The sequence below is a fragment of the Dermochelys coriacea genome, chromosome 2 (genome assembly GCF_009764565.3).
Source record: "Dermochelys coriacea isolate rDerCor1 chromosome 2, rDerCor1.pri.v4, whole genome shotgun sequence".
Classification (NCBI taxonomy): Eukaryota; Metazoa; Chordata; order Testudines; family Dermochelyidae; genus Dermochelys; species Dermochelys coriacea.
In genome coordinates, this window is record NC_050069.1 from 60,320,739 (window position 1) to 60,344,003 (window position 23,265).

Below are 23,265 nucleotides of genomic sequence, written 5' to 3' on the forward strand. Positions count from 1 at the left end.
TAAATGGGACAAAATACAACATGGTTTTACAAAAGGTAGTTCGTACCAAACCAACCTAATCTCCTTTTTTGAAAAAGTAACAGATTTTTTAGATAAAGGAAATGCAGTGGATCTAATTTACCTAGATTTCAGTAAGGCATTTGATACCGTGCCACATGGGGAATTATTAGTTAAATTGGAAAAGATGGGGATCAATATGAACATCAAAAGGTGGATAAGGAATTGGTTAAAGGGGAGACTGCAACGGGTCCTACTGAAAGGCGAACTGTCAGGTTGGAGGGAGGTTACCAGTGGAGTTCCTCAGGGATCGGTTTTGGGACCAATCTTATTTAAGCTTTTTATTACTGACCTTGGCACAAAAAGTGGGAGTGTGCTAATAAAGTTTGCAGATGATACAAAGCTGGGAGGTATTGCCAATTCGGAGAAGGATCGGGATATTATACAGGAGGATCTGGATGACCTTGTAAACTGGAGTAATAGTAATAGGATGAAATTTAATAGTGAGAAGTGTAAGGTTATGCATTTAGGGATTAATAACAAGAATTTTAGTTATAAGTTGGGGACGCATCAATTAGAAGTAACGGAAGAGGAGAAGGACCTTGGAGTATTGATTGATCATAGGATGACTATGAGCTGCCAATGTGATATGGCTGTGAAAAAAGCTAATGCGGTTTTGGGATGCATCAGGAGAGGCATTTCCAGTAGGGATAAGGAGGTTTTAGTACCATTATACAAGGCACTGGTGAGACCTCACCTAGAATACTGTGTGCAGTTCTGGTCTCCCATGTTTAAAAAGGATGAATTCAAACTGGAGCAGGTACAGAGAAGGGCTACTAGGATGATCCGAGGAATGGAAAACTTGTCTTATGAAAGGAGACTTAAGGAGCTTGGCTTGTTTAGCCTAACTAAAAGAAGGTTGAGGGGAGATAGGATTGCTCTCTATAAATATATCAGAGGGATAAATACAGGAGAGGGAGAGGAATTATTACAGCTCAGTACCAATGTGGACACAAGAACAAATGGGTATAAACTGGCCACCAGGAAGTTTAGACTTGAAATTAGACAAAGGTTTCTACCCATCAGAGCAGTGAAGTTTTGGAATAGCCTTCCAAGGGAAGCAGTGGGGGCAAAAGATCTATCTGGTTTTAAGATTCTACTCGATAAGTTTATGGGGGAGATGGTATGATGGGATAATGTGATTTTGGTAAGTAATTGATCTTTAAATATTCAGGGTAAATTGGCCTAATCTCCTGAGATGGGATATTAGATGGATGGGATCTGAGTTACCCAGGAAAGAATTTTCTGTAGTATCTGGCTGGTGAATCTTGCCCATATGCTCAGGGTTTAGCTGATTGCCATATTTGGGGTCGGGAAGGAATTTTCCTCCAGGGCAGATTGGAGAGACCCTGGAGGTTTTTTGCCTTCCTCTGTAGCATGGGGCATGGGTGACTTAAGGGAGGCTTCTCTGCTCCTTGAAGTCTTTAAACCATGATTTGAGGACTTCAATAGCTCAGACATAGGTGAGGTTTTTCGTAGGAGTGGGTGGGTGAGATTCTGTGGCCTGCGCTGTGCAGGAGGTCGGACTAGATGATCAGAATGGTCCCTTCTGACCTTAGTAGCTATGAATCTATAAACTTGCACATCAAAAAACAGACTTAATTCTAAAAAACCAAATAACTGGGCAAATATTTTAAAATCAAATTATTTAGATATTTAACTTTTACAACTGGATACTGTGTACTATTATGGGCACTATTTTGAATTCAAGTAATGTTATAAATGTACATTACACTGTACAATGTAACCTTCAGTCTATGGGGACTCTGATGAGCAGATGCTGTAAAATAAGATTAGTTCCTGCCCAAAACAGCACATAGTCTAGGTTTCCAGGCTAAGTATGTGCCTACTTTACTCGCAAAGTAGCCTAACTGAACACAGTGGAGACGCACACAAATAAGTCTATTCACATGCTTAAGTATTGTCAGGAGCAGGGTCTAAGGGCCCTATTCTGTTTCCATTTAATTCAGTGGGGAAATTCCCAATGACTTCACTGGAAAGAGACTGAGCATCTCCTGGAAGGTGATGATGGCTCTTAATTCCTGCTTATATCAGCATTTGCTAGGAAGCCAGTGACACCTAGTAAATGGAGGCATTGAATGAATAATACCAGAAGGAATGTTACTGTGTGTAGGGCACCTTTTAAAGCAATGGCCTAAATACACACTTAAATAATAGGCTATTCTAGTCTCTTCAGAGATGAGTTGTTGGTTTTTTAAACTGTCTGAATATGTTTACTGTAGACACAAACCTCTGCCAGTGTAAAGACCTCAGTACTCTGAATACCTGTTGGCCTTCTGTGAATGCCTTCTCATGGCTCCAAGGAAATCATTAGTCAGTTCTGCTCTCCTGGCTTCTATAGGAAGTAATTATTTTTTTATGTTGTGAAGAATAATGAAAATTCTGCCCCAAACTGTTATACTGAAGGAACATGATATTGCTGCAAGCCAGTTTAGAAGAAAAGCACTGTATTGCCAGGCCCTCTGAACTGTGGATGTTGTTACTTCTTCCTGGAAAATGAAGGAAGCCGAATTAACTAAAGGTGTGAATTTGAAGTTAAAACTTTAATTTCAAGTCCTTTTGCCCATGGGCCATTTCTTATTGTGTGTTTGTACAGCACCTAACATAATGGGGTCCTGGTCCATGGCTGAGCTCCAAAGTGCTACAATAGAACAAATAAATAATATAAAGTACATTAAACCTAATTCACATGAATGATGATCAAACAAACTAAGACCACTTAACTTCTGAACGATAGTGTCCACACAAGGGTTTAATGCACTTTAACTAAGGCACTTTCCATTCACGCCTGTAGTAAATGCAGCTTAACTGTCCTGAGGCCTGGTCTACACTTAAAAAGTTAGGCCAATGTAAGTATGGCACTCAGGGGTGTGAAAAATTCACATCTGAGTGCCGTAGTTAAGCCAAACTAACCTCTGGTGCAGATGCGGCTAGTCAACAGAAGAATTCTTCTATTTATCAACACAGCCGCAGTGCCGTAGCTGTGCCCCTGTACTAGTGCCCATAATGTAGACATGGTCTTAGTGTTCTCTTGTAGACAAGCCCTCTGTGTTGCAATACCTGAGCACTGGGAACCAATGATGAAGGCTAAGATTTTGTCTCAGTTATTTTTAGTAAAAGTGATGGACAGATCATGGGCAATAAACAATTCACAGAGCCAGTGACCTGTCAGTGACTTTACTAAAAATAACCGGGTGGGTGAGGGGGACTGACAGACCAAGCCCTCCACCATGGGGGGGGGCACAGCCCCGGCCACACCGGGGAGGCTGTGGGGTTGGGGCTGCAGGGTCCTGGTTCCAGCCAGACCCAGTTGCAGGGCAGGGGCATATAGTCCTGCCTCCGCCTCCTGAAGCTGTAGAAGTCATGGAGGTCCGGTAAAGTCATGGAATCTGTGACTGCCGTGACCTCCATGACTAAATCGTAGCCTTACCAGTGATAATTTGGTAGCATTAACTCTGACTTGGGCCTCACTTTGGTCACGTGGTGTATATCAGTCGATACCCCTGGAAATAAATAGTTGTCTGCTCCAAAATGGGCACTGACAGGACTTGGTATGTGCAGTGCCTACATGTAATGGTCTTAGTATGGGTTCTTCCTCTATGGCTAAGAGCAAGTTGGGTTGTTGGAATCTGGATGGACACAGTCACTGATCAGTTGCTGAGCGTATGTATGGTAACTGATCACTTTGATTTGTGAATAAGAGAAACTGTGAAAGTGGCTCTTGCTGGGGTCTGGGATAACGTCCCTCCAAGGCCAGTCTAGACATCCCGGCTTGGGCAGCACCTTGTTTTCTTGCCCAATAACAATGCTTTGTTTTTGGCATAGCACTGGGCAGGACTCCTGCTAAATGAGGCATTAACTTTCCCACCCCTCGTCTATTCTAAAAGGAAACCACATCATACAAATACCACAGTAGTTGAAATGATTCCAGCAACCCCAGCTCCCTGCGGGGAAGAAGAGGGCTTGAGCCAACACCTGTGTAGTGTCCCATTTTCCCTTTGGGAAATATGGTCACCCAAAAAAGGGGGTGGTACTTGCTTGAACAATCCCAGTTTCTAAAGCAATGTAGATAGTTTTTGTTCCTCACTATGTGTAGACAAGTCCTAACATGGGGTGAAACTTGATCCTAACTAGGCCTGTCCAGATCTTTCTGATGGTCAAGATCAGTGGTTCTCAATCAGGGGTATGTGTACCCCTAAGGATACTCAGAGGTCTTCCAAGGGGTACATCAACCCATCTAGATATGTCTAGTTTTACAACAGGCTACATAAAAAGCCCTAGTGCAGTCAGTACAAACTAAAATTTCATACAGACGATGACTTATTTATACTGCTCTATAGACTATACATTGAAATGTAAGTACAATATTTATATTCCAAGTGATTAATTTATAATTGTATAGTAAAAATGAGAAAGTAAGCAATTTTTCTTTAACAGTGTGCTGTGACGCTTGTATTTTTATGTCTGATTTTGTAAGCAAGTAGTTTTTAAGTGAGGTGAAACTTTAGGTTACACAACACAAATCAAATTCTTGAAAGGGGTACAGTAGACTGGAAAAGTTGAGAGTGACTGTCTAGATAGCAGTGAGAGGTATTGGTAAAAGCCCAGAATTTATGGCAATAGGAGATCTCTATTTTTGGTTCCTGTAAATATTCAGGCTGGGGTTTCTGGATCCAAGCCCTGATACTAGAAAAGGCCTTGCTGTAACATATAGACTTCACAGGATTTACAGGATCTATATCCAGCTTTAGTAGATTTCATGTATGAGATTCATTGTATTAATTTTTCATTTATACTGCATAAACACCAAGGGAAAGTCCAACACATAACGAAGCAGAAGTTGTTGACCTCTATTCTTAAATAACACAACCTTAAGAAATAACTTCCTCTTTTCATACATTTCCTTCAAGTACAGATAAGAAGTCAAAATTCAGAGAACATCCTTAGCACTAACCATGTATATATAGTTTGCTATTTCTTATAATATTGTACTTTAAGATCTGATTCTTAAGTTTCCATGTCAGATATATTGTTCCCCTACTATTCTAACATGGTGCCTATTCCAGATTAATGCAGTATTTTGTAGTTATGTAGGTGGAAATAGAAAGTTATATTTCAGATTTTAAAGTTCATGAAGCAGGCAGAAATCAGACTTGTAATTATGAAGACCATTCTAAAATGTTTCTTGCTGTTTCAGCAATTATTTTTGTGTAGTAACAGAGATATATTGTGACTCTGATTAAATTCCTTACTCTTTAGTTAAATTCTACCTTGCATTGTGAACACTTGTGTATAGATGCTAACACCAAATGTTGAAAGAGTATAAGCGTTGAGAATGTAGAAATCTTCAGAAATGGCCTAACTGTGCTCTAAGCTTACAAACTATTGAATGATAGGGGCTGAAAAGCCGAATTTACATTTCTTGGCGTCAGAGTTAAGGCTGTTTTGATTTCTTGGGTGTGATGGAAATGCCTTGATGAAAGAGCTGGTGATTTCCAAAGATTGTACAAGATCTTTAACTCTGGGTTTCTGGTATTTTTAGTGTTTATCCTCCACCTTAACGCGAGGCTTGCTGGTTTTTTCTTCAGCAGCGGTAGCCACCGATTTTTGCTTCTCATGTTCTGCATCGATGTTACATGGGCGTCCATTATATGAGGGGGGAAGCTGTTAGTCGCGGCTCTAGCTGAAGCTGCCTAAGGAATGTATAGGTGTAAATCCTCAGCTGGGTCTCCCTAGAGAACCAGGGCTAGGGCCCTAGGGTGGATTGATGCCCGAGGCAGATCTAGCTCGTGGCAGGAGCCTTTCTGAGATCCCGCTCCTGCTGTGTACAGTTAAATGAGAGAGACTAAGAAAACAACCCCCCCCGCCCCCCCTTACAGCACGAAAAGGTCCCTGGCCTTGGATTCTAGCCTTCTCTCCTCTGCAGCCTCCTGCCCCGCAGGCTCCTGCCAGTGCCATGAGCGCTGAGTGGCGACGGGCAAAGCGCTGTCCCGCTCGAGGAGCCGGCCCAGGCCAGCTTTTGGGGCAAGTGCTCACCGGGTGCGAAGCCGGACGGGAGCGGGACTTCGGGCCTCGCCGATCGCGGCTTGAGCAGCCCCAGGAGGCAAGTTCCCGGCCCATGCGCCCTGCTTGGTACCGGGCCGGAAGGCGGCTGCAAGCGGCGGGGGTGTCCCTGCCACAGGCTCGGCGGGACCCAACGAAGTACGGGAGGGGAGACGTCTCTGGCCTGGAGCCGGGGGGGGGGGCGATCGAAGCCCATGACCGTGACCCACCCCCGCCCAGGGGGGTTTAGACCAAACCCAGGCCACGTTCCCCTAGGCGGGATCGCTCTGGCCCGGGGGAAAGGCCCCCAGCCAGCGCCCGCGGGCTGCAGCTGTGGAGAGCGAGATCCCGCCCTGCTCTTGGCTCCCGGCCCGATTTCTGGCGCTGGGTCGATTCCTGTCCATTGCAGCGTGTGTGTCCCCCCCCGCCCCGGCCCCGGCCAGCTCCCCGGGAAGGAAGAGCCCGCCCGCCTCGGGTTAAGTACCAAGGGGGCTGGGGTTAGAGGGGGAAACGCCGTTACATTGACCCTCGGCTTAGATCCCGACAAGACAGGTCTAAGCTCCGTTCGCACTGGGCTCTGGCTGTTAGGGCGGGGGGCTGGCCGGGCTCTGGGCTTTTCCTGACTGTGCCCAAGAGCCGCCTTTGCTCCTTCCCTGGATAGGACTTAAGGGTCAGTTTCCTTCCCTAGCTCACGTCGATTGTGGTTAACAGACAGGCTGGATGGAGATGGTCGTTCGTGGCAGGGACTCTGTCATTCCGCCCCCCCCGTAAAGAGCCGTTGCATATTCGTTATATATTAAATAACCTAATACTAACTAACCAGCCCGCAGCTGCCACGGGCAGATTGACACGCACCCGACCCGTTGTCGCCGGAGCAGCGGTGCTGGGAGCGAAACCAAAGGCTCCTGCGCCCTACCCTCATTCTCAACGACACCCCGGGCGTTGGCTGGCTTTTCTGCTTTGCACTCGATGGATAAACCAAGGCAAAACCAAACCAAAATCCCCCTGGAAAAGGATCTGCCCGGGTGACCCACAAGGGGTATCCACTTGTGTGCTTGTTTCAGAGTAGCAGCCGCGTTAGTCTGTATTCGCAAAAAGAAAAGGAGGACTTGGGGCACCTTAGAGACTAAGCAATTTATTAGAGCCCAAGCTTTCGTGAGCTGCAGCTCACTTCATCGGATGCATTTATTAATGCATTCATACGAAAGCTTAGGCTCAAATAAATTGGTTAGTCTCTAAGGTGCCCCACGTCCTCCTCTTCTCCTCGTGTGCTTGTGGCTCTTGGCGATGCGCGACCCGCCGTCGTTCCGCTCGGGACTTTCGCTCCGGTGACTTTCCGCCTTTCCCCCGGCACAATTTGTAAATAACCCTCAGCCCCGTCATCTTCTGAGGCTTCAGCGACCCCGTTTCTTTAATCCGGGGGGCAGCTCTGCGGAGGTGTGTTCTGCGCTTTCGGGAAGATGACAGCCTGTCTGTCTCTCCCCCCTCCCCTTGCTCGGGCTGTGGCTTTCTCTGGCAGGCAGGTACTTTGCAGCAATACTGTGTTAAAGTGAGCGGCTCCCCAGTGGCACTAAAGAGATGAGCTGATCTTTGGCCAATAGCTAGTGCTGGGCTGGGGTGGGAGGAGATGGGTCCCCTACCGTGTCCTTTAACACCATCTGCCTCGAATTGCCCACAAGCAGACCCAGCCTCCAGTGCCCTCCCGAAGCAGGCGGCGCCGATGGATACCACCGGGCAGGACGGAGCCCCGCGGCCCAGCTAGGGCAGCCACGGCTCGCCGGCGAACACGGGGCGAATCGGGACCACACTGGACCCTTGGACTAGAGAGCGGACCGAGGCGACCCAGCTGTGTGAGTAGCTGCTGTTTCGCAAGCCCTAGTTCCGGCCCCCCTCCTCCCCGCGGCCTTTCCCTGCCTGCTGGGGGCCCGGGCGCTCCAGATGTTTGCTGCAGCTGTGGGGTTGTTTAAGGCGCTGCTGTGGCTGTTCCTAGCCCGGAGTGCGGTGGCGCTAGGAAGGGAGGTGGGGGACGGACTCGGCCTCTTCTGCCTGGGTGGAGCGCGGCTTCATTGCCGGTGACCTCTCCCCCGACCCCGTGTTCTTTAATTCATGTGGCACGACCCCGGTTTGTTTCCCTTATTGGCCCCATTGATCCTGGTCATTAGGTCAGATTCATCGGCGCTGCCGGGGCTTCATCCTTCAGCCATCGTTAACTTGTTATCTGTCTATTAAAAATAAAGCCCTGGGAGAAGGAAGTTCCAGGGCTAGGGGTCTGTAGCCCCCTGGAGAGGGCCAGGGGTCTGTAACTCGGTTACAAACTAGCTGCTCTGGGGCCTCAAGCGGGACATGCCACTAGAGGTGTGTGTGGGGGGGGATCTGCTGGGGAAGGGCCCGGGGCTGGAGCCCCCAATGCAGCGCCCAGCTCCCTGCCAGCTCTCGTTGGAGCAGCTTTCTAGCCCCGCGGGGGCTGCTCTGCTCCCTGGGCTTTCTGCAGCGCTTCCCAATCAGGGTGAGAAGCCCGATCCCCTTCCCTGAGGGCTGGCAGGTTGTGTATGGAGGAGTCCCAGCCTGGCACGGCTCCTGGTGGCGTTCGCGACCTGAGCGCAGATTCAGCTGCCACTCGGGCCGCTCTTCCCCACAGATTCCCCTTTCCCAGCCCCCCCAGACACCCTCTCCCCCGTTTCATGTTCTTGATCTGGCTGAAGAGCCGCAAGGGGAACGCGGCGGCCAGGGCTGGTTGCTCTCCGTGCTGCAGAGCCGGCGGGGCTGGGCTGGGCTGGAACCGCGAGGAAACGGGGCTGCTCGCCTTTGACTAGCGACTGTTGAGTGCCGTGGGCGGTGTCGCTCTGGGGTCACCCCCCGTGCAGAGATCAGGCTCCGGGGGATCGGGGCCACCCCTCGACAGGACCCCGCCTTCTCTCCTCTCCCCACCCCCTTCCCTCTCTTCTCCTGTCCCGTCTCCTCCGCCCCCACCTGCTCACCGCGGGCTGTTGGACAGGTACATTTAACAGCCGCCTCTCCCCAGCGCCCGCCAGCGCGCCCCACGGGGCGGTTCCCCGGCTGGCCGGCCGGCCTAGGGCCCGCGGGGGGCGGCAGGGGCAGGGGCAGAGGAGAAGCACCTAGATCAGCTGGCTCCGCAGACGGGGCGGCCGAGCAGCAGCCACGTGCCCCCCATGCCCGCGTGTAGGAAGGAGCCGGAGGCCCCAGTTATGAAGTGGCCTCTTCTTTCCCCCTAGGCCGGGCCGCTCCTTGTAACGTGGTGTCTCCCCTTCCCCACAGGTGCCCTCCTCTCGCCGGCGGCTCGCCGGGCCCAGCCATGGCCCTGCTTCTAGCCGGCGATCCTGCCTCCAAAGACCAGGCTTACGCGGGAGAGACCCTCAGGACCAGCCCGGGGGACATCGCCGCCTACTACCCGCCTCTCCTGCCCCCCGCCCGGTGCCTGGAGGCCCTGGGGCGCCCTCCCGACCTCTTCCACCCGCTCAAGTCCCTGGGGAGGCTGCTGGCCCCCTCCCCGCCTCTGGCCCCCTTCGGCTTCGCCACGATCCCGGCCTTCCTGAGCCGGCCCTCGGCCCTGCCGGGCCAGCCGCTCTACCGCACCCCGCCCGTCGGCAGCCAGCGGCCGGCCCCGGCCCCCTGGCCCTCCCCCCGGCAGGCATCGCCCCGCAGCAGCCGGGCCCCGCCAGCGGGCCCCCCGGAACTGCCCCGCCAGCCGGGCGAGCTCTTCCCCGGCCCCGCCAGGAAGGGCCGAGCGGCGGCGGCGAGCCGGCCCAGCGCCCAGGCGGAGCCGAGCCGCCCGTACCGCTTCAGCCAGGAGGATCTGCGCGCCGTGCTGTACGGGGCGGGGCGCGGCGCTCCGCCCGCCGCCAGCCCGGGTAAGGCAGCCGCCCGGCGCGGTGTCGGGTACCCCGGGGGGAGCGCATCCCATGGGCCCCTGCCTCGGCTTGCCGAGTCCAGCCCGGCCGGCGGGGTCACCGCTCCCCGGCTAGTGCCCGGCCCTGCACCCCACTCCGATCCGGCCGGCCGATCTCAGCGCTCAGCCGGGCCGGGCTCCCCATCACTGCTGCCCCGTGCGGTGTGTGTACAAACGGCCCGCCTGGGCTAACCAGCGGGGTTCCTGTTCTCTTCGCAGGAGATGCCGAGTCTCACGCTGCGCTGCTGGACAGAGAGTCCCTCCGGTTACCCGAAGGTAGGTGGGGCCCCAGGGCTCCGGTGCATTAGGACGCGCTCGGCCGATCCCCTGATTAGATCGTCTGTATTTCTGGTTTCCTCTCGCCCTCCAGGTTTGTCCGTGTTGCAGACGCCGCCCGGGGAAGTTCTGCAGCCGGGGGTGTTCTGCACCCACCTCATCCCCAGGGGCGTCCGCTTCGGCCCTTTCCAAGGCAAAGTGGTCAACACCAGCGAGATCAAGATTTACGATGACAATTCCTTGATGTGGGAGGTAGATGGGCTCACCCCTGGGACATCACACTGGCTCGGTCATTGCGCCGAAAGAAGGCTCTTGGACTCCTCGCTACACGGGGTGGCGGTTTGGTCCTCAGCACCTGCAGAAACATATGGAAAGAAAATAATCAAAGCCCCACTAGAACCTTTCCATTGACTTGAATGAGGAGTCCCAAAGAGCAACGACATGTTTCATGGCCCACATATAGGCTTTATACGTGCAGGGGTGGGTGTAAATTATGTACAAACGGGTTACACGGGGGAAGGTTTCTAACACCCGAAGTGCTAGGAAACCTGACTGGTTTCTTTCCCCATGTTTTATCCAGATTTTCGAAGATGGTCGCTTGAGCCATTTTATAGATGGGAAAGGAGCCTCGGGAAACTGGATGTCCTTAGTAAACTGTGCCAGGTTCCCAGAGGAGCAGAATTTGACAGCTATTCAGTGCCAAGGCCAAATATTTTATGAAAGCTGTAAAGAAATCTTACCCAACCAGGAGCTGCTGGTGTGGTATGGAGACTGTTATCTGCAGTTCCTGGGCATCCCCATCAGTTTGAAAGGGGCGACAGAAGGAAAGGGACCCCAGCAACAACCCGAAGGTCAGTGCCTGCACAGAGCCCCGTGGAAAGGGTCGTTATCATCTGCCTGTGGACCTGTACATTCTTGGTCAAAGTCGGTGATTATTTCGTTGTGATTATAATCACACAGCTGATTGTGTTCCGAATGTTTCATTTCGCTTTTGCTTAGAACAAAACCATTTAAAGTGAGTTGCAAACCATTGCAGATTCCATTTGTGTAAGAATCTCCATGCCTATGTCCAGTTATTTTACGTGCATTTCACTCTCCGGTAAATAAATTAAGCCTTTTCTAACCTTTTCAGGGGGTGACAAGTTCTGCGTCCAATTCTCTACAGGGCGGAAACTTTCTACACGATTTAGTTTAGATAGCACCATTAGATTAAAGACAATTAAAAATCAAGGAAAAGGATCCATCCTTCCACTCCTTCACTTATTTGTTGAGATCTTAAAATCCTTGAGACAGAAATTCCCCGGAGGGGCTGAGAAGGCTGAATATTTATGACCAGGCTAGCTACCGGCTCTGCGCAAAACTTCTGTGTGAAGTTTGCAACCGACTCAGATCTCAAAACAGGGATACAAAACCAACAGCCAGCTCCCCAGACTTCACGCCGTTTACTTCGGGGTTGCAGTCTTAGTTTTAATTTGCTCTCTGAATTTGTATTGTGAACAAACGATGTAATTTAGCACATAAAATTCAAGTGTTCTACAAAAGGTGATTTCTGCCCGCAAAGAACTCGGAAACTAAGTAACTCATGGTTGGGGAATACGGTCCTGTTCTTAATCTATTTAAAATCGGTGGCAAAATTCCCCCATTGGCTATAATCGGCAAAAGAGGGCTCTGAATCAGAGAGGAAACCAGAAATACAGACGATATTTGCCTGCTTTAAACATTCTGGCTCGCTTGCCCACACACATTTTATTACCGTTGTGATCTTAAGTTGTAATTTTCACATTCACGTTTTTCCTAAAGGGGGCAGACAGTTTGGAGTCCCAAATCCTTCACAGTAATCAGATGGTGCCGGGAAAGATGTGCTGTCAGAAAAGATAGGTTTCAGAGTAGCAGCCGTGTTAGTCTGTATCCGCAAAAAGAAAAGGAGGACTTGTGGCACCTTAGAGACTAACCAATTTATTTGAGCATAAGCTTTCCTGAGCTACAGCTCACTTCATCGGATGCATTCACACTCTTGTAAATATGGTAAAATGTAAGAACACAAAAAGGAAATTCAGGAAGGTGCTTAGCAGACTTCAATCTAGTTTGTAAATTCCATTGTATTTTTCTAATTATGTTGTAATTCTTGTGTAAAATTATTGTAATTCTAAAAAGCTACAATTCTCCTTGGTTGGGTTCCAGCTCTGAAAGACAATGACATTTGAAACTGACAGCTATTTACCTCGACGTATTTAAGTGATGGCACTTTCCCTTGTGTCGCACAGAATCTGGCGAGAGTTACAAATGCGAGAGATGTGGAAAGGTATTTGCCTACAAATACTACAGAGACAAACATTTGAAATACACTCGTTGCGTAGATCAAGGAGACAGAAAATATCCTTGCCATCTTTGCAACCGATCGTTTGAAAAGAGAGACAGACTGAGGATCCATATTCTTCATGTCCATGAGAAACACAGACCTCACAAGGTAAGGATTGCATCTGTTTTGTTTTGTTGTGTTTTGTTCCCCTCTCCAAGTTTTCATCTGATACTCTGGATGATGGTTCCTGTATGAAATCTAGGAGCAAAACCAAGGAATTGTACTAGACCCTCTATCCCAAACGACAGTTGTAAATTACAATCCCTCTGGGATGCTTAAATGCTGACATTTAAAGAACATGTGCACCTTGAAAGCATATCACCTGCTGGTACAATTCATACCACACCATGAAAGTACCTGCAGCTTTCCACGGGGCCCCCATTACAATGTGAACTCACCCAATGCTCGGGGTAGTTTGAAATGGACACGATCTGAAAGCGAAGTCAATGTCTTCCCAGTAAGACAAGCGGGAGGTGCAGCTGGAGAGGACTAGACAATGAAACCATGTTCTGAACGGTGATTTTAGGTACCATGGCATGGAGATTTACTGATGAATATAAAACATTTCCCACCGTTAACACATAGAGCCCATGACGGTCGGAGTCTGAGGAAAGGTAGGACAAGGCTGACTTTGAATAGCATCCATCCTGTTATGGGGAAGACAACGGGGCGTGTGGGGGAGGGGGGGAGTTTAGTTGTATTTAATTTACAACCACGTATCCCTTAAAGGGTGACCAGGTTGTAAGCTGTTTTGCTGCTTTTCTCTCTGAATTCCCAGCTCTGTTCCTCTAAAACCGCCCCTCTCGAGCAGAAGGGAGTTCCAAGTTTGATCTGGCACCAGCAGCTCTGAATTAAAACAATCTAGCAAGGCCAGTGCCGCTGGCTTGCCCGGGAGAGAGGAGGCTACAGCCGCAGCGAGAACTCCTGCTGCTCCGAAAGCCACAGGACAATGTTAATAGGAGTGCAGGGGTTTCTTTCTCTAGGAGGCTGAGAGTTTTTCCCTTGCTGCTTATATTTGGCCCAGTTAGCAAAGTCTGAGGGCTCAGGTCAGCGAGAGTGTCCGGCAGCTCACTTTCATTCCTACAGGTTTCAGACTAGCAGCCGTGTTAGTCTGTATCCGCAAAAAGAAAAGGAGGACTTGTGGCACCTTAGAGACTACCCAATTTAGTTGAGCATAAGCTTTCGTGAGCTACAGCTCACTTCATCGGATGCATTTATTAATGCATTAATACGAAAGCTTATGCTCAACTAAATTGGTTAGTCTCTAAGGTGCCACAAGTCCTCCTTTTCTTTCATTCCTACATTATTCTAAACCGTCCTGGTGTAGGGGTTGTCTGAACTGTTGTCATGGGATATATCATAAAGTTAATTATTTGTCTGTTTGGAGGCTGCGAGCAAGCAGCACGGAGGATTGCAGAGCTGATCCTACCAGGAAACGGTCCTTTAAGAGGACGAATCCTAGCACCGATCTGTATCAACTCAGGTTTCAGAGTAGCAGCCGTGTTAGTCTGTATTCGCAAAAAGAAAAGGAGTACTTGTGGCACCTTAGAGACTAACAAATTTTTTAGAGCATAAGCTTTCGTGAGCTACAGCTCACTTCATCGGATCCGATGAAGTGAGCTGTAGCTCACGAAAGCTTATGCTCTAATAAATTTGTTAGTCTCTAAGGTGCCACAAGTACTCCTTTTCTTTTTGTATCAACTCAGTTACACTTCCTGACTCAGGGGCTTCCCACAATTGCTACGTGTTTGTATCCCATGAGACCCTAGCTGTAGTTTTGGGACTCTGCTTTCTCCTCATTTCAGCTAGATACTTTAAACAGGAAGGTGGCAAAAGTTTAAATCTAAATATCTAGAATATTCTCTTATGGGAGCAAATATATGTTGTGGTATTTGGCTAATCTCCACCAAATACCCTTCTGTAGCCATAGGCTTCTCTCAGATGCACTGGCAATGTAAAAAACAAGGAATTTTCAGGATAACCTTCCGAATTTTGATGTGACACAACAGAATGATATGTAATATTTCAACAACATCTCACTTTCATATGAGCTGAAACATCATCCTGACTATTTTATAGTTCCTCCTGAAATAAAGTGAACTTCCAGTGAAGGTTGTTCTAGCTAGATCAGCAATATTTCAATGTAATAACAATAATAGTATCACACTGATTTAGAAATAGGGATAAGAGATTTAGATTAAAATGTGAGTTTATTAAATAAGAGTTTTGGAATGTTGTGTCATGGTTTCTGTCTTTCTTTCTTATGCCTTTTTCTTCTGTGTGCAATTCACATTAAATGTCTAAACAGAAACGTCTTTCTTTCTGTTTAGATATTTAATGTGAATTGCATACAGAAGAAAAATATTGCAAGCCAAAATCAGCAGAAGGAAAAATCCATTGTGCATAGATTTTACATTCAGTTAAGTCAGAGCATGTTTTTAATGCAAAATGAGACCATATATTGTTTAAAATTTCTAATTTATTTTTAAAAATTTCTCTGGTCATCACCAGTCCTGGCTGAGTTTATTTAATATTATGGATGAGAATTTCACTCAGGCAAATTATAACTGAAGATTACAATTCATGTTGAAGTCCATGGCAGATTTTCAGTGCACTTCAATAAGCTTTGAACACAGGCAGCTACAGAAGATGCACCACATTATTCAGACGATTACTTATTTTGTTAAAAGGAAGGCAGTGATCTTTCAGTTTACCTATGTGGGTGGAAATTCTGAAGATTGAATACTCTTAGGATTGAGTCTTGGAGAGTAAAATGAAATTTATGAACAATTTTTTTAAAACATAAAAATAGTCTTTTTTCACAAATGAAAAATTAAAAATATATTTTTGGATTTTGTTGTGTTTTTTTTAATGATAATATTTATTACCCTGTTACCATTATTGAAATGGTGGCAGAAAAAGGTTCACTTACCAAAAACTCAGGTTTTGGCAAACAAAAAATGTCTATAATGTTTCTGATTAAAATTTAATTTTAAAAAAATTGACCATTTTTGGAAAAATGTAAAATGGGTCCATTTTTAACCCCACAAAGTGGAAACAACTTGGAAATTGCCCATGTTTTTACATTTGTTTTTGACCAGCTCTAATAAATATACATTAAAACATTTTGCCACTTATGAGTTAAATTGATTATATTTGTTAGATTTATATATGTTTGTGTATATACACACACACCTCTCTATCATTTTCACCAGTTATTGGCTTGTACTCTGACAGGAAATCCTTAGCTATTGTGTGTCTGTGTTAACTTTGTTTTCCCTCTAGTGCTCAGTATGTGGGAAGAGTTTTTCTCAGTCCTCCAGCCTGAACAAACACATGAGGGTGCACTCCGGAGAGCGGCCCTACAAATGTGTGTACTGTAACAAGGTAAAGGAAAATCAAATCCTCTTAAGAGCTCACTTTCTCCCATAGCTTAGCTGTAGATTTTCAATACTGCAAAGTGTGACCGGGTGCTTTTCTTTGTAGTTCTTTTTAATTATGTTTTCTATTTCAGGTACTATGAGCCTCTTTTTATAGGTTTTTCAAACCACCCAAAGAAATGAATCCACAAATTGGCTAAAATTATGACTTTGTTTACTTAATGAGAACTGTATTTAAAAAAGAAAGTAGAATGGTGTGGGAAGGATGGTCCTCTGGCTCGGGCCTCTTGAGAATGGGTTCAGTTCCCACTTTAACCACAGATTTGCTGTTTGACCTTGGGCAAAACACTTCATCTACCTTGTGCCTCAGTTCTCTATCTGCAAAATGGAGTTAATAATAGATCTTACCTCACAGGGGGAGGTATTAAGATGAAATCTATCAATGCTTGTGAGGGGCTGAGATACTATGGTGGATATCTAGATAGAAACATATGGTTTGAACCACTTCATGGGTCCTTATTGGCTCCCCTTCAGCATCAAGTAGTCCTTGAGCTTATTAGCACTACTTGATGAGTAAGATGCTCTTGGGCCTGATCCTGCAACTCTTATTCATATGAATAATACCTACATTGAAGTCAGTGGGGCTATATGTGAGTAACAATTACTCACATGATTTAAATTTTGTATGAGGCACCTGTACACAGGCAGTTCTTTGAAAGAGCCAGTTAGAAAACATATGATGCATAGCTTTGTTTAAAAACCTCACCTTCTAATACTGCTTCTGCTAATAATCTAACCACTTCCTTCCATGGCTTGATATGATAAAGATGCAGTTAGAAGGAAGACTTGTTACTGATCAGAGCTTGCATAATACATTTTAGTGGAAAAACCCATGGAAGAAAGCCTTGGGGACGAAATTTCTGTTCCTCTCCTATTGTTCCATCAGGATGTGTGTGGGGTTTGTGTCTCATGGAATAGATAACTGAAGTTTGGTGATCTTCAGGGCTTAATGCATAGGCGTGGAAAATAGTAGTGTGGGGGTGCTGCAGCACTCCCAGGTTTTATGTGGGTCCTGGCTGCGCACGTGGGGTCCCAGCTGCTGGCCCCACGCCCGGGGTTCCGATCCTGGCCTCATGCCTACCCCCTCGGCCCCTTTACCCCTGTTCCTGCCTCCCCATATCTACACTAGAGACTGTCCAGTGGTACAACTTTACCAATGCAGCAGCACAGCTGTAAGACGTCCTGTGGTAGATCCCAACAGGAGAGAGCTCTCCCATTGCCCAATGAGCGGTGGTAGCTATGTCAGTAGGAGAGCGTCTCCCACCAATACAGTGCTGTCCACACCTGTGCTTCTGTCAGTGTAACTTATGTCACTCGGGGTTTTTTTTTTTCTCATCCCTAAGCAATATAAATTACATCAACAAAAGTGGTAGTATAGACATAGCCCTAGTCTGATCTGCCAACAAGAGACTCACTGGGACTCCTTTTGGGACTGCCCGAGCTCAGTGCTGAAAGAAGTCCGACACTACACAGAAGCATCTATTCTTTCACTCTAGTAGAAGCCCTGCCACCTGTACTCATGACCAGCAAACTAAGGATGAAATTTCACTTCACGCAAGAGGTTGGGGTGCCAAAGTCTGGGAGAGCAAAACATAGACAAAAGGAGTTTCGTAGCTGCCGCGTCGTGAGACAGTCAGACCACTGCACCTGTTTGCAACAATTTGTATACAAAAGTAACTTCTCATTAAAAGTATATCAAGTATGTCAGCTTCTGCATCAACTGTAAACCACTGACAGGACAGACTGTCCCCATGCATCCTGAGTCTTAACAACGTTCATGTAACAGCCACCTTTCAACCCAGTTCTGCACAGATCACTAGTTCTCATACTATAGGATGCAGTTCTCCGAGGGAGTTACCAGTAGATTTCTGAGGCGATGCAAGTCTCCGTTCTTAATTCTCTTCCATTCCAAAACATTAGTTGCTCCTCCTAAACACTCATAATTTCTCTTGCCTCCCCTAACCTACTACTACTGCTCCAAAGTAACCTTGCTTTTTCTGGCTCAGCCGGTGCAGCTGCAGCCTTCATAGAATCATAGAAGACTGGGATTGGAAGAGACTTCAGGAGGTCATCTAGTCCAACCCTCTGCTCAAAGCAGGACCAACACCAACTAAATCATCCCAGCTAGGGCTTTGTCAAGCCGGGCCTTAAAAAACCTCTAAGGGGATAGAGATTCCACCACCTCCTTAGGTAACCCATTCCAGGGCTTCACCATCCTCCTAGTGAAATAGTGTTTCCTAATATCCAATCTAGACCTCCCCCACTGCAGACAAGGAAAGCGAGGCATGGACAAATTCAGTAACTTGCTCAAGGTGAGAGTGGAAGACTATGGCAGAGACTGATGCAGAATTGAGGTTACCCGACACCCAGTCCTGTTCCTTAACAACAAGACCCTTCCTCCTTTCTCTTTATAATATATACCCCCAAGTTCCTTTGCACTCTGAGTATCAAATCAAATGATCTAGAGGTGCAGCTCTGCTTGGAAAGGAATGGCTGTCGGTGGTTAGGTGAAGAAGGGATTTGTGGGTAATGCAGCTACACCAATTTATAGCACCTGAGGAAATAGCCAATATTTTTCTTGTGGGTGGGTGAAAGGGTAGTTATTTGTTATGTTCAGTTGATCCTGCTGGTCTGTTAGAAGTGCTCCCCCACTGTCAGTTGCTTGTCTACATGCCCTGTTTGGTTGCATGAGGCACTATTTGCTGTATGTTAAGGAGGACAGCTAAGATCTCATTAGAGCAGAAAACAGCAGTGGTGCCTTTTTTCACCAACCTCCATGAAAAATAGTGGTAGGGTGGACAATGTGTAAATATGCTGAAGGCATGTTCCGTGAGTACAGAGAGAGAGCAGGGTTGGGAGCTGTTTCCTTCAAGGAAAGGAGTAAGGAATGTTGGGTGGTGGAGAAGGAACAAAATTAATTCAGCTAAGAAAAAAAAAGAGAAAAATGAGCCCCCTTCGTTCTGGTCTGCTGAATTCCGACCCTGTATATGTGAGTACCAAAAAGGCAGCATTAGTTGTGGTAACACAATCATTTCTTTCCTTTTATGAATTTAAATGAGACCCTTTACAGAAATACAAACTAGATTTCTTTTGTGTGGGTTACGTTCTTGAAAACAAATACTGGAACAAGAGAACTGGGGTAAAAAACCCCAGTGTCTAATAAACTCACAGCTAATTAAAGACATTATTGACCTGACCCAGCCTCCTTTGACACATGGAAAATATATGCTGGTGTCTTCCGATCAGAAATGTTTTCATTGTAACTGGTGAGCCGGATTCTCCTCCCACACGAGGGTAAGGAGTCCACTGACTTTTGGTGGCATTAGCTCTGACCTATGCTCACTGGGGTAGGGGACATGGGAATCAGCCCCTGAGAGTCCTGCGTATATGGCTTCATTTCTGAATGAGCAGAATAATCTAAGGGCTGTTCCAGCAATGGAGATTCTGTTGCCCTTCTGATGGGGAACAGATTGACTAATGCTTCAGTATCATGCTAACCTTCCTATGTGTGTCTTCAGTGCTGGGCGAGGGTGGAGCCTTTAGGAGATTGTTTTCTAGACAATTGCCTAACCGCTTTTAAACTCTTTTCTTCCCCCTCTCCATGCCGACCTCCTCTTCAGGCATTTACTGCCTCCAGCATCCTGCGCACTCACATCCGCCAGCACTCGGGAGAGAAGCCCTTCAAGTGTAGACACTGTGGCAAAGCCTTTGCCTCCCATGCGGCTCACGACAGCCACGTGCGGCGCACACACAGCAAGGACAAAGGCTGCACTTGCGCTGTGTGTGGCAAGAACTTCCTGGAGCAGGAGGAATTCCGATTCCATATGAAGTTCCATGCTGCTCTTTAGCCAACCACCCTGCGTTTGGAGCTGCATGTAGCTGTGTGGGTGTGTTTGGTGTGTACGTTTCAGAAGATGAAATTCATCCTTGTGCTGGAGATGAGCCCGGGGCCTAGGCATCATTCACATCCCCTCATGGATGGGTTGGGTGGTGCCTTGGCCTTGTGCTGGGAACCCCCACAGGGGTGCATGTCCCCTCAGATAAATGTCTCTTACGTGAGTGTCACCATGAATGTTTTTGTGCTTCCAATGTGGTGTCTCCATGGACTGTCCAGAATGATGTACAGAAACTCCTTTGGCTGTGTTGTTATGAGGTGCATTTTATAAAACGAGTGTAGCACGTTTACTTTTGGGGATCCACCCCAGTACTGAAGCTTATTTTCCCCTATTAGCTGGTTATTATTTTATGAAGTGTATAGTTCCAGCCATTTTAATGCACGTTTAAGGCACAAGTCTATTTTTGTGAATGAATGTGAGCTGGCTGTGATGTGTATTGCCTGTTCAAGTAGGGCACGTGTGTTTCTGGCCATTTAGTTCCATATTCAGTGGCATATTGGCTGAGAAAAACACTGGGGACATCCTGTTGGGGCTAGACCATTCCATGTAGGGGCAGAGTGGAGCCCACATACCCCAGCGGGGGCAGCAGGATGCACTCTGCTTCAAGAAGGTAGCACCCAAGCATGTAAAGGGTGCGTGCTTGGTACTAAATAGTTGTGGGTTAGAGCACTGGGGCCACCCCGCTCTGCTGACCAGTGCAGGCTGGGGATGGAGCTATGGTTCTGCCTCCTTTCCATCTCATTAGGGGAGTAGAGTGGAAACAGGCCCCTAGCTTCCCAGATATGGGGGCTGCAATTCTGCTGGCTCTTCCTTGAGTCAGTCACATAACTAGGAAAAGGCTGCATACAGCCTCTGCTTTGTGCACCCATGTAGGGCATGTCTACACAGCAACTAGACACCCACAGGCCGACTCCTGGGGGGCTGTTTCATTGCTGTGTGGAGTTTTGGTCTCGGGTTGGAACCCGAGCTCTGGGACCCTCTAACCAACAATGGAACAGCCCTGCAGCCCGACCCCTGCAAGCCCTTGTTATCTGGCACAGGCCAGCTGCGACTTTTTCTTTGCTGTGTAGATATACCCATAAGGGCCAGGCACACTCTGGCTGCAGTTCTTTTATGTCAGTACTTTCCCTTGTCTGAATGGCATAGAAATGTTCTATTGCATCAGACCATGTCAAGGCAGGTAGCATCTATGAAAGTCTTTACCTCTCGTGCTGTACTGTATAGGGATCACTTGGATCATGACACTGAAATCTGTATCCTTTTATACTTTCTCATAATGCTTACTGCATTATTATTATGGTGCTGCTATTGGGTGCTTGGTTTTGTTTTTTTAGTGTAATTTAGGTAAAACAGAATTTATAAAAACCCAGTTCTGCTCCATTAGCAGAGTCCCATATCTCAGTTATGGCAATGGGCATATTGGTCTAAATATAAGCTCTGAAGTATATGATGGGCCCAGGAATTCTTGATGTTGTTAGTTTTGAGATATATGCACTGAGGGTCAAATCCCACAAACTCTCTGCTTGCAGAATTCCCACTGGAGTAAATGGGAGTTCCACATCCTGAGTGAAGACCTGATCCTCCATTTCCTATTTAGGTTTCTTCAATCCGTCATTGATTTTTCTTAGGCAAAATTGAAGCCTTTGTTTCTATAACTCTAAATGACCTCCAGGGGAGCTGTTGGGTGCTGTTAAAAAGCCCACTTACTTCGGCAGCTAAGTATGGATTTAGTATATTTATTTCAGGCTCCTATTTTTGAAAATCTTGGCCTTGTATGTGTGTGTGTGTTTCTTTTATTCCTTTTCATCCATCTTGAAACTAAAGAAGGGCCCAAACTAAAACCCGAGATCTTTTCCCTTACTACTTCTTAGTGTTGCAAATCTGATCCTGGATCCTGATCTGAGTTTTACCAATGGCCTGTTTTATAACAGACTGAACCAACACCCTTGATCAAAAAGATTCCAAACTTTGGAGAGTCCAAAATCTAGATTATGCAGCCACATAAAGTGAAATCCAAAGTCCTAACAGAATTTTTTTTCTCTCTTAAACACACAGGGTGAAATCCAGTCTGGCGTAGAGGCTCAGCAAAAGGCGTATGCACTAGGCATGTCCTGCTGAAGTTGGGGCAGGGACACCTAATTGGTGCAGCGGCCTTGTGGTAGCCCTTTGCACCAGTATGAATTTCACCCACAGATTACCTGTGAGCTGCGATTCTTTCTTTTACTTTTTAAAGAAAAACAAAGAGACTTGAAACATTTGTTTAAAAACCTCTTCCCAGCCCAGTAAGCATTTACATGGACTTTACACACAAATAATGGAGAAAGATGGATCACATTTTGAGCCTACAAACCATGACAGTGTCCCTTTAAATATGTCACAGAGCTAGAAAAATGTTGCTTGTATGTTTCATTACACTAGCCAAATAATATGTATATACTGTTTTGCACTAATATTTCTATTTATTGTTGCACACTCATGGTTTTCATGGATAAAAATCTTGCAAGGAATATTTATAAAATGATTTAATTGTAAATGAAATATTTAGGTTCAGCATTAGTTAATATGTAGGCAGTATAGGCAATAAATATTGTATATATGTGTAGGGGAAAGTGGATGAAGGTTTTGTTTGTTTTGGAATATTTTGCACATATTTTGGTACCAAAGATTCTTATAGCATAGAAAGGACACATTAAGAGTCTGAACTTCTAAGTGCTGAATTGATGAAATTCCCTCCCATGCAGACAGCCAGCACAGAGCTCATACATTACTCAAGTCATGCTGAAGTATAGTTAGGGGGCTTATATGGGACTTCACTTGCTGGCCCTCTGCACAGAGGTGAGTTTCACCCTTGTAGAGAACTCCCATTCACAAAAATGGGAGTTTGGTGTGTGAAGAGCTTGTCGGTTCAGGCCCTTAATTAACTCAGGATTCTATGAAATCATCAGCTACCTCAACAATGAACCAAATGTGTCTGACTTACTAAGAATTAACTAGAAGTGCTGTGAAATGCATACAGATGGTTTCTCGGGTAAGTAACGCTCCTCATTGCACATATGTGAGGATTATTTATGGAACTGTGGTGCCACATTGTAGTCCTTTAGTTGTATATACTTTCCTGTGGTAGAAAGTTACACTTTGTACAAAAACACAAGCCGTGGTTTTGAAACTCTGTGTGAGGGATTTCATGTTTGCTTCTGATTGTAGGTATCCTGTTTGTTATATTGCATTTTGAGCCTGTAAATCTTCGTGTTTACGTTAATTGTTAAG

At 46.7% G+C, this 23,265-nt stretch overlaps 1 protein-coding gene across 1 annotated transcript; it reads left to right on the forward strand.

Moving 5' to 3' along the window:
• Positions 1-10,249: 10,249 nt before the first annotated feature.
• Positions 10,250-20,973, forward strand: PRDM14 (PR/SET domain 14). Its single transcript, XM_043507105.1, has 6 exons — positions 10,250-10,303; positions 10,415-10,555; positions 10,884-11,154; positions 12,568-12,770; positions 15,948-16,049; positions 19,723-20,973. Exons 1-6 carry the CDS (start codon positions 10,250-10,252, stop codon positions 19,948-19,950), a joined length of 999 nt encoding a protein of 332 aa, XP_043363040.1. The 3' UTR covers positions 19,951-20,973.
• The last annotated feature ends 2,292 nt before the right edge of the window (positions 20,974-23,265 follow it).